Genomic DNA, 11,653 nt, shown 5'->3' with positions numbered 1-11,653 from the left:
TCTGCAGCCGCAGGGCGGGCGAGCAGAGAGGCGCTGCCCTCGCCAGGTGCCGGCAGCTCCTCCAGCCCGCCCCGCTCCGGCGGCTCCCCCCATCCCGGCGCTCCCGCCCCGTTGGGGCGGCTCCTGTGCGGAGCCGCCCGCCCGTGGGCGGGCCGTGCCGAGCCGTGCGGTTTGGTTGAGCCTCCTTGCGTGTGTCTATAACTTTGTGTTGCTGCCGGTGGTTGTTAGGAGGAGGGATGTGGAAGTCGGCGGCGAGCAGGGTGACAGGCTGCTCGGGCGGGCTGCGGCGGCGGACGGGCTGGGCGCGGGCGGATCGCTTGCCTCTCGCCGGCTGCTCGCAGGGGGAGCGGGCGCTCTGCCGTTTTCCCATCCTTCGCCTTTAAAGGGAAGGCTCTCTGGAGCTGAAGGCGCAGGAGCAGCAGGAACCATGCAGCAGCGCTGCTTCTTCCTCCCGTGAATTCGGATCTCGATTGCTGCCGGTTGTGGAGGTGGCTCTCGATCCAGCACCCCCCCGCCGCCTCCCGCCCCTCCTGATGTGGCTTTCCCTGCTTCGTCTTCCTGCGCTTTTTAAATGACTTAAGTGAAGGGGGAAAAACTGTCAAGATGGCAGCAGCAGGAGCAAGGAGGTTATGAATGTGGTGTTGATGCTGGAACAAAACCTATTCTCTTTGGCAGCCCTAGGGAGGGCTTAAAGCTACTGGACCTGTTGGAAGACTGGCGATTTGATTTGTTCCCGTTGTGTTTGCTTTTTCCCTGCAAGAAGGAGGATTTATTACTATATTTTTTTTTAACCGACCAGCCCCCAGGGTGGCCTTCTCCTGCCCCCTGCTCCGCCGGCTGTGAGATTTTGGGGGGTTGCTTGCGCGTGGCTTGGGGGCACCGCAAAGTGACAGGTTTACGCTAGTGTGCAGTTGGATGTATGCTAAGACTTCGGCTCCCTTTAGGGCGTTTTGAAGAAGGAAAAAGTCTTCGGCGCAACCCAAAGGACCGCTCTCCTTGCCTTCCTGCCGACGGAGGGCGCGAAGGACCACCCCCCCAAAAGGCAAGATATCTGCGGAAGCGACGAGGAGCGAGCTCGGAGGCGCCGGGGGCGTGAGGGGCTCCTCTCCCGGCTGGATACAGCGCGGTTCCCGCCGGAGCTACTTCTGCATCCGCATGGAGTGAAACATAAACAAACGCACACACGCACCGCGGGAGCGGCCGCCGCTCCGCCGCCGCGGAGGGCAGCGCCGCGGGCAACTCCGGCACCGCCCGGCCCGTGCTGCCGCCCTGCGCGGCCGCTCCGGCTCCTAATCTGATTTTTTTTTTTTCCTCTCTCCCTCCCCTTCTCCCCCCGCCTCCCAGCCTCGGCGTGCGCATCGCCCGCGGGGAGCGGAGCTGGGAGCGCAGCGGAGAGGCGGCCAGCCCTTAGCGGAGCGCGGCATGCCCGCCCGGCAGCCTCCCGCCTGCTAGGCTCCCGTCGGCACCGAGGAGGCGGCGGAGGAGGAGCGGGGTCGGCGGCCGCCCGCCCGCCCCGTCGCAGCGCCCCGCAGCCGCCCGCGGGGGAGGCCAAGATGGCAGAGGCGTCGCCCCCCGCCCCGCTCTCGCCCCTGGACGTGGAGCTGGACCCCGAGTTCGAGCCGCAGAGCCGCCCCCGCTCCTGCACCTGGCCCCTGCAGAGGCCCGAGCTGCAGGCCAGCCCAGCCAAGCCCGCCGGCGAGTCGACCGCCGACGCCGCCTCCATGATCCCCGAGGAGGAGGACGACGAGGAGGAGGGGGGCGGCTCGGCCATGACCGTCGGCAGCGCGGCCCCCGCGGCCGGAGAAGCGGCGGCGGCGGCGGCGACCACCGTCGTGCCGGAGGAGGCGGCGCGGCTGCTGGCCCCGCTGCCCGGCGGCGGCCCGGAGGGGCCGAGCCTCTCTCCGGGCGGAGCGGCGGCGGCGGCAGGCGGCGGGGGGCTGAGCGGGGGCCCGGCGGCGGCGCCGAGGAAGTGCTCGTCGCGGCGCAACGCGTGGGGCAACCTCTCCTACGCCGACCTCATCACCCGCGCCATCGAGAGCTCCCCGGAGAAGCGCCTCACTCTCTCCCAGATCTACGACTGGATGGTCCGCTGCGTGCCCTACTTCAAGGACAAGGGCGACAGCAACAGCTCGGCCGGGTGGAAGGTGAGGCGGGGTCCCGGGGCCGCGGCGCTCCCGCCGCGCCGCCCCGACCGACGGGCGGGCTGCCCCTGGAGGATGCGGCCGCGGAGCGGGGTGCTGGCGGCTCGCCCCGGCAACAGCCCGCCGGGCGCTGGTGCTGGTCGTGCTGATGGTGGTCGTCCTGTCGGCTTTGGTTTTTTTAAAGAGAGAGATTATGGAAAGTTTTGTCTCTTTCCTGTTGCTGTGTACGGGCGGTGAGGGCTATTGACTCTGGGGGCAGAGTACACGCTGGAGCGGAGTTGAGTTTTGTGATGCACGAGCACATAAGCAGGGAAAGAGAGAGGAAGAGAGAGAAAGAAAAATGAAAATATTTATAAAGTGTGTGGGTTTTGTTTTGCCTTTTTTTTTTTTAAGTTATGGTAACAGCAGAGGTAACTCATGCTGGAAACGAGCAGAATTGCTTTTATGTATGGTCAGTCTGCGTCTCAAAGCTCAAATACAGAACGACTTTATTCTTTTTGTCAAGGAAACCCGCAGTTTTTTGCCCATGTGTTCCTCAAAAGCAGTAGAGGGAAATTCGGATTTTTTCATTTCTTCATAAAGTTAATCAAAGCATGGAGTTATTGGCTGTTGAGCCCCTGGAATGCTTGGTTTGCGATTCCTGCCTTGCCAGTGTATGAGAGCACCGTCTACTGATAGCCCAGCATTTTCTGTCCAGCACTGCGACAGTGAGCAGCTAAGAGTACTACGGTTTTAATAAGTGAGGGGGAGAAAAAATTCTGGTTTTGTGGCTTGTTTACTCAGCGCGTGCAAAAGCACGTTGCAGGCAGGCAGGGTTTTACCCTCAAGAAAGAGTCTTATAAGGCCTACCAGGAGCCAGAACTGCACGTAAAGCACATTTGAAGTGATTTCCAGAGCTGCCTTTTTTTTTTTCTTCTCGTTTTCCTGGTCATCTGTCAGCGTCTGTTGGATGCCAAAATGTCACGTACTTGGAGCTGTACAGAAATGCAGGTGCTCCTTGACGGCGATACTGTTTGCAGAAGGAAATCCCGGCAAGGTTCAGTTGCTGCTGAGGGCCGATACTAGCGGCGTCTGACACTGAGTTTTTGTGTGCATGGCTGAAGGTGAATTTGCCAGCAAGTTCAATGCTTTTACAGAGAAATTAAATTTTGTAATGGAATCTATCCAGGTTGGATCAGGTGATAACTTTCAGTATACAAATTGGTCAGAAATACTGTAAAGATTAAACATTTCTGGCAGTTTCTGTACTAGCAGCCCTGTCTTGTGTTTTGCTGCCTGAGTAGGACTTGCTGCTAGGAATTGAAGTGTGGCTGTATGATTTTTACCTTCCAAATGAAACACAGGAGAGGAAATATTTAGTTGACAGACTTGTCTCAGGCTTGGGAAAATACAAACACAAAGTTTATCTCTGGCATAGCTAGTTGAAGACAAGGCTTTTAAAACCACACATTCTATTTACAGCTTTTGTGTCTGTATTAGGTGTTGAATTTTTTTGATCCGACTTTACAAGTGTGATGCAGAGTGTGATAAAGGGTTACAGAAGCAGTGGCTTTAGATGTCAGCTGTGTTGACAAATCCAGCATTTTTATCTGGTACTTTGAATTTTCAGTAAATTCTCAGTATCTGATTCAAATGAAGATTTACCTAACAGTGGGGCTGGCACTATATTGAATTTGGTGGCAAAATTCCTTTTCACTTTCGCAGAAGCAGAATCTGGGCCATAATATGAAGTGCTTGCATTGATTAGTATCCTTAATACCGTCACAATTTTTCTGACAATTTATACTGTTAATTTGATATTGATTCCTTTGCTAAGCAGCATTAACTGGTACTTGGAGCTAATTAAAATGTTAAAAACTTGGATCTCTTGAGATTCTTCTGTTATAATTTAGCTCAGAAGTTTCTCTTAAGCCTTTGGGATGACCTTTCTCAGGAGATGCAGGCACACTGGTAGCAGCAAATTCTGTCTCTGATGATTGTGAGCCGTCTCTGAAGTTAGGGTAAGGCATTTGGTCACGTTAACGGTGGGTGCAGTTGTGTGTAGGTGGTAGGGGCATGCTGGAAGGGGCAAAGGGGAGGTCAGGAGCTAATAATAATAATTTGCCAGACATCTAAAACTGGAAAATGTAATTCCTTAGTAAGGCTAGGATTTCTTTTTCAAGTGCGTATATGTTCAGAAGAGGACTACTTCAGTTTCTTGGCTGGAGAGTAGCTTAATTTGTACAGGGGCAACACTCTTACACGGGGACTCCATCTTAGTCTCCTGATGTTAAAACACATTGTACCTTATTTATCATCTTTGTTTCCTTCACAGGTAATGAATACAACTCTTCAGGAACTAATGTCACCTTTTCACATTAGACTTCTTCAGATCGCTAGTTACACCGAGACTTTAAATGAACAGAAGATAGTTCTGTGTTAGAAGGCTTTCATCTTAATTTAGAATATTTTTACACAGCTAAATTAATTGTTGAAGGCAGTAAGCCCATTTAACAATATTCTGCTCTGCCGCTGAGTGGGAAAATTGTTATTTTAAACAAAGGGAAAAAGATAACTTGGTCTTATTACCTTATGTATTATTATATATCAAATATTAATACTGTTTCCAGTGAGATGTGCCAAACACCATAATCCATAAACATAGCCAGGATTATTCTCCTCAAACAATTATTTTAAGAGCTGTAAATTAAAGTTACAACTATCACTTTTTCTTTTCTTCTTTTTTTTAATTTCCCTGGCTAGGGCATTAAAGCAGAAGTGAATTATTTCAGATGTGGTTAGGAAGGCATATATTACTTTTCCGGTAATTCGGATAAGGTTTGCCCAACACCCCCCCCCATCAATCTCCTTTGCTTCCCCCTCCCCCTGGCCCCGGTGGGACACTGGCTAAGCTAACAGTGCCTGAAGCTGACTGGGGCAGCAGTGTACGGCGCAGTGCTGCAGAGGTGCCGCGCTCCGACACTCCTGTGTGCCGCAGGCTGCCCTGCTTGGTACAATCCCACACACTTCCAGACCACTGGAGAGGGTTTCCATGCACGTTCCGGTATTGGCTTCTGTCTTGAATACTTAGGGAAGGTCGGTATTTATGTTCGTCATCACCGGAGGGGGGAACAGATCCGAGGGTGAGCTGGTTTCACCCTTGTGAAATTCGCTGTGCCAGGTGACTGTTCCAGGTACTTCACAGAGCTCCTTGATGACTAGATCTTTCCTCATTCAGGTATCTGTTACCCAATCGAAGTCCTGCAGTCACAAAACTAGTGTGCTGACTTAAAAACCAAGTTTTATCTTGCAGGTATTTAAGGTGAAGCACTCACTTCCCTCAGTAATCTTGAAATAAGAAACTGGAAAACCTTTCGGTCCATGTACATGGTAGAGATGCCCAATTTCACTACAGTTTAAGTAATTCCGTACCTCTTCCCACAATGTTATTTTGTAATTTCTTGAGCACTATCTTGTGAAAGTCTTTTCTACATGGAGAGTACACTAGGGGGACTATTTTCCTCTTTGTTAAGCGATATGGCAAGACTATGAGTCTCATCCTTTATACAGAGATACCAGCAGTTCCCAAATTTAAATGTAGCTGATTTGCTTTGAATTGTTTTTCATATCAGAAGCCTATTCTGTTTTCCACCTGTTGTATTCATCTTCCCCATAGAAGATAAGCACTAGCTGCTGGGATATTTACTTTGAAGGGGCGGTTTTTGTAAACTTCATAAATTTCTTACCATGTTTTATTGGCCAGTATGTACCAAAGGGCTGCAGTCCCTTTGGTGTACCAAATGCATGAGTCTCTTCTGTAATTACTGAAACTTGAAAAGGCTTGAGAAATTTGCCAGTGATGTAGACAGATGTCTAAATCTGTTAGCCAGATGCTGATATGCAAGATGTGTTGGACTCTTTTTATCATCTTCTTGGAAAGATGTGAGAAGGAAGTAACACCACGCTTTCTTCTTACTTCTCCTTCTGTGGACTGACACACAATGTCTTCATCAGGAGTGGCAACATAAAACTGGAGTCTGCGTCAGTTTCTTTTTTTCCTCTATTGACTTATAAACTTCTTTTCTTTTTTATTTATTTTTGGGTTCTGTTTCCCAATTAGCTGCTAGCAGGAATATTTTTTTCAGCCTTCTATTATTTTTTTAATATATTTTTGTGTTGCCTTATTCATCTGTACAGAAGGGTTTGAGTTACAAGCTGTAGCCTGATTATTTTAAGTTTTGACCTACCAAGGAGAGCATGGATTTAAGCACGTGAATGGATCCTTGGGACTTCACTGGGATTACTTGTGTGCTTAAACTTGCTGCTTAAGCATCTTACCTGATCAAAGCCTTACTATGTTGTGCTTTAACAAAATACTCAGAAACATTTGTAAGTGACTTTTGTGCTGAGCAGTGTAAGAGATGTGTGGTTCCAGCGGTTGAAACCACCAGATAACAAATGTCTTACATCAAAGAGGAGTGTACTGTAGTAGCACAGTAACAAATGACTTTTTAAACTTTCCAGTAGAAACCATATGTAGGTATTGGCACATATTGTTATTTCATATCTGTAATGTACATCAGAGATCTCACTTTTCCCCAGCTCATGCAGGCAGGTGACAGCTATTACAGCAGTGAGAGAGAGACCAAGTAAATAGCTCTCCCAGAATCACTCTCATTGTTGGTCCACAGTGTGACAGTGAGGAGCACCTCTGATGAAGGACTTGTTAAATGCAGACAGAAACACATCACCTTGGTGAATGTGTTCAGGTGGTAAGAATCACAGGCTCTGATGAACTCAAATTTTGATGCAAATGGGAAACTTCCAATCAATGATGATGTGGTATTGCTGGATAGTTATCACTGCCAGGTAGACCTGCATGATAAATGCTGGAATTGATGTCCCTCCATCATTCAGATACAGAAGGTTACCTAAAACAGTCAGGCAGCAATTGACATTGTCTGTAATAGATCGAATAGTGTCAATATTAGTACATATTTAAAATTTGCGCATATTTAAAATAGGAAGCTTGAGACTCAGAGGTTGGCTTCTCCTCTTACCTGTGTGTTTGAAAGTACGCATTTAATGCCAGTAAAAATTAAATCACCTTATGGCAGCTATATCTGATGTATTGTACTGGCTTGAACAAACACTGTCTGAGACTGAGGCCAGGGAGGAGAAATGTCCTGGCACTGCTGCCCTGGGACATCCTGCCTCTGCTCGGTGTTGTCCTGGTGAAGCGAGCGGTGTCTTACTCTCGAGGCCATTTTGTATTCGGGTCATTTTGGTGGTGCTACACTACTTTGCTGTAATCCTGGGAGATTAGGGGAGGCTGGGCACGTGCTGGTGCATTTAGAAAGGCGAGTGATTAGGGTTAGCTGTGTGGTTTTGTGAAAGCTCTTTGTGCTGATGTGGACAAAGTAGCAGCCCAGAGTGGAAGGTAGGCAGCTCTGGGGCAGCCCCCCTGCACCCTCCCGCAGTGGCTGGGTGGGTTTCAGCCAGCTCGCCTGTGGTGCGTGGGGTCAACAAGTGTGAAACCACCCCAGAAAACTACAGTGGGTGTGCTGGCTTCAGAGGGAGGCCGAAGGGATTGCCTTGGAGATAGGGAACACTGAGGATAAGCAGCCAAAGCATTTCTCTAGGTGGCAGCCTCCTAAAGGTGCCCTGCTAGATTTTGGCAGCCAGCTGTTTTGCGTGGAAGTATGGAAAATCTTTTGTGAGGATTGTTTCTTATTTGCAATGCAATTAAACCCAGTCTTGGTGTAGTGGCGAATTGCCAAAGGAGAAACTGAAAGTGTTTCCTAATGCAAGTTGCTACTTAGACTAAAGTCTCTGCATGTTCTTGTTTCTCTCTCACTTTTTTCAGAAGCCTTACTTGACTACTCTGTCTGTCACAGAAAATGTGCCCAAGGGCAGCATTACAAAATGGCAATATTAGTTTGCTTTAGAGGCAAGGAGCCCTCCTCTTTTGGAGGTACTCTGTCTGGAGAAATGCAAGCTGTGAGCATCCTCCCTGTTGCTGATCTGTTCCTCTTGCCATGGAAAACTGCTATTTTCAAATTGGCTCTGGAAAGGGGCACAGCTTGGCCAGGTCCTGGAACAGAAGGTGCGTTCAGGTCCTGCACACAGTGACAATCCTGATAAAGGCCTGGCCGATAGCAGCACTCAGGGAGTGCAGGGAATTTTTGATGTGGCTTTTCTTGGGACTGACAGTATGTGCGTAGTGCAGCGGTTCAGGAGCAAAATGAAGTGTTCGAGTAATGTGCATAGTCATGCAGTTTTCTGTACTGCTGGCTCAGCACACCATGAGTTAAGTGAAGATTATGCTTAACCTTTTATTTGCTCTTCTTTTTGTGCTTCTACAAACTTAGACTGTTCTGTTACAATTTCCTGAGCGTTGCCACACACCAAGCTTGGAAAATGAGGTGCGTTTAGCCAATTTATGGCCTGACATATGTTAATTAACATTAATTACCTGCTTGAATAGTCCATTTAGCACTTATTATTAAAAAGTGGCTTGTCTACAGAAGGGGATTTTCCTTCAGAGTGAGATGTTTTGTTCTAACTTGCTTCAGGTGAAGTCAGGTTGGGGTATCCCGTGCTTCTCTGCATGACTGTACCAGTTTCCTGATGTTCTAGTTGTGCATGTGGGATACAGTTGTACCACTCATAGGCACCAACTCTTTACCATGTGTATTTGGCATTTATTTGACAACAGTTTAGCTTCCCAAGCAAGCTAGCATGTTTCCAAGCATTTTCTGCTAGTGGTGGATACCGCTCTTGCTCATCTGGTTGAGGCAGCAGAGGAAGAGCCATGCTTCTCAGCCTGCCAGGAACTGCAGGGGCATCTGGAGTCCTGTGGTGATGTGACCCCAGCACCTTTGGGGTGAAGGAGTAGGAAAAGCTCAGGTGTGCAAGGCTGGAGAGGGTATGTAGGGGTTGCTGGGGCACGCCGTGGTGCCTTGCAGGGACGTCATCTTCTGCTCTGTGTGGAGGAGGATGATGGACCTTAGGGCTCCTGCAGCCATTGAGAACAGGACACTGCTGGAGTGGAGCGTGATCTCCGACAACAGCAGGAGTCTTGCTGTATTCATCAACTACATTAGCCAAGTTATCTCCTGGGCAGTGTGTTGAGTAAAGGTTGTCGCAGATCATTGGTCTAAAACCTGTGAGGGTAGTAAGAACCAGAGAGGACGTGTTAGATATCCAAATACCAATATTAAAAAAAAAAAATCTTTGCCTCAATTCCCCATATCCCAGTTTCTCATTCCTGTCTTTGGAGACTCCAGGGATGTTATGTCCTGCTTCACCTTCTCCATCCTTCCCACTTGTAACACCAGTGGGAGGGTTGCACTTCTGTGGGAGGTAGAGGGCTGGCTTGTAGCTGGCAGTTTTGGCTGGGGATACAGCTAGATGATTGGTCTTCAGGACTGATGAAAAGCAAGGCCAGTACAGTGTGAGGAGTTGGGAACAAGTGAGTGATTGCATCCATGCTCTGCCTCATCCCTGGGGTGGAATAGCAAGGGAGCTGCCTTCCAGTAGGGCTAGAGAAGAGCACTGCTTTTTGCCAGCGTGCAAAAAGCAGAGTTCTCCTGGTGGTGTGCTTGGCTGTGAAGTCCAGGAGGAGCCCCTCTTGCCCTGCAAAGCCAGAGTCCTTTCTTTGGGCCCCCCACCTTGCACATTTGCTCAAGGATTGATATGCTTATAATGCTGTTTTGCAGGGAATTTGAGGGAGGTTGGGAATTAGTAGCATTGATGTGTTTTTAATAACTCTGTCTGTGTGTGTCCTACCTGGACTTTGCTTACAGGGCAATGTTCTGTATCTATATGCTGATACCTATTAAAAATCAAGGCTGTTTAAATACTTTTTCAAATACCTTCTTAAGCTTTCACAGACAGAGAAATGCCCTTCTGTGGATTTGTACTAGTAAAGAAATGCCTTGTGAAAATTAGCTCTTATAACAGATTTGTGCTAACAAATTAAATGGATTGCTTGCTCTATCACAACATGCTACATACTTTAGAGCTGAATTATGGAATGCTGGGTTCTCACATGAACATGTTTATTTTGCTTTTCTTTATTATTTTTCCCCTGATGGTGAAGTTTCTACTCACTGCATGTAAAGAGAGGTGTGAGAAGGGTGCGTGCTGGTACAGAAGTGTAGAGGCAGCCCACGGACCATTGTTGGAGGAGCTGGTGGAGGAAGGACCAGTTGAAGCAAGGACAGCACTGTGGCACCAACAGCTTGTTGTCAGGGCCCCTGCAGTGTGTGCCCCCAGTTTTGGGGGTCAGGAGGCCGTGGGTGCAGGGCTGTGCCTGTGCAGCCCGGGGCTGCTGTACGCCCGGGTGCTGCCCTGGTCAGGTGCGCTTCCGTGGGGTGACTCACTGGATCACGCCACTCCTGCGTCCCTTCACACACTGCCCCTGCCGGGCTGAAGGGTGGGTCCCTGCTGACGTCTCCACGCCAAAACCCAGTTGAGAGCTCTGGAATGAGGGCAGGAGGGAGGACTGCTGCCAAAGAAGCCATTTTCTTCCTTTGACAGCTACCTCTCAGGCTGCCTTCACACTCTGTGTCGGGCTGTGGGTCTGCCTGGGGTTCCTCACAAGCCAGCTCTCAGCCTTGCAGTGTCTTCAGGCCAGCCTGACTCCCCATCCCTGGCCTTCCAGTTCTTTGTCTCTCTCTAGGGAGCAGCGGAGGCCATGGCACTCCCGGGACTGTGATCAGTGGGTGGGACTCAGTGCTAGGAAAGAGTTTTCAGCAGGTTTGCTGGCTCCTGAGTCATGTGAGCAGAAAAGGGCAGGTCTGGCTGCTTGCCAGGACTTGAACAGGGAGGTAACATCTGCTTATCCCAGCCCTAGAGGAGTGGGAGACCACAGATAAGTCAGGAGACTGATGAGGACAGCGTGCTGTGGGAGGACAGATAGAGGAACACCCAAAAACATCAGGATGTGTCTGCTGGGGCTTCACTCTGTGTCGTGGTGCCGCGACTGCTCAGCTGGGAGTGGGAATGAAGAAGCGTTGGCATGGATGTGGGTTTATGACCGTGCAGCTTTCATGGGTAGATGAAGTAAAGAGGGCAGGTCTGAGTCTCATCCCTGCTAAAGGCTGTGTCAAGGCAGGAGCACACATTTGCATTAGTGCTAGACAGACTCAAGCCAGCAGTGCCAAAAATCCTGGTTGCAGCTCAGCCTGAGCCCCGTGTGAGGACTGAGTATGACCAGGGAGCGTTAGTAACAGTGTCATACTTAAGTAAACCAAGCTTTGTTTAAAAATGTATTTATTACCTAGTAATATCTAATACAAGCTGCTTTCCTAGTCTAGACAGTCAGCACTTCTGACTCTGGAGACCATTTGCCCTTATAACTTAGTGTTTTCTCGTGCTATATCATGTTGGTTTCTATGCTTTTTTCCAAAATAGGTTGCAGAAGAATAAATGTATTATTCTAAAGAAATAATTTTAGGATATGGGCTGAACTCCAGGGCCATATTTGTTTTGTCTAGAATGTGGACTGAATTGTCTTGATATGTACT

General features: G+C 49.3%; 1 protein-coding gene and 1 long non-coding RNA gene across 2 annotated transcripts in view; one reads left to right on the top strand and one right to left on the bottom strand.

The window, feature by feature from the left end:
- Nucleotides 1-248: 248 nt before the first annotated feature.
- Nucleotides 249-11,653, top strand: part of FOXO3 (forkhead box O3) — an 88,475-nt gene continuing 77,070 nt past the window's right edge. The window contains exon 1 of the mRNA XM_059468960.1: nucleotides 249-2,144. Coding sequence (XP_059324943.1) covers nucleotides 1,554-2,144 — 591 coding nt within the window. The 5' untranslated portion in view covers nucleotides 249-1,553. The remainder of the gene's footprint in view (nucleotides 2,145-11,653) is intronic.
- LOC132071386 (uncharacterized) lies at nucleotides 8,801-10,797 on the bottom strand. Its single transcript, XR_009418099.1, has 2 exons — nucleotides 10,236-10,797; nucleotides 8,801-9,286 (listed from the first exon to the last, which is right to left on the bottom strand). It is a non-coding gene; the product is annotated as an uncharacterized LOC132071386 (long non-coding RNA).

This window comes from Ammospiza nelsoni, chromosome 3, assembly GCF_027579445.1.
Source record: "Ammospiza nelsoni isolate bAmmNel1 chromosome 3, bAmmNel1.pri, whole genome shotgun sequence".
Taxonomy (NCBI): Eukaryota; Metazoa; Chordata; class Aves; order Passeriformes; family Passerellidae; genus Ammospiza; species Ammospiza nelsoni.
This window is presented reverse-complemented; position numbering and strand designations above follow the sequence as displayed.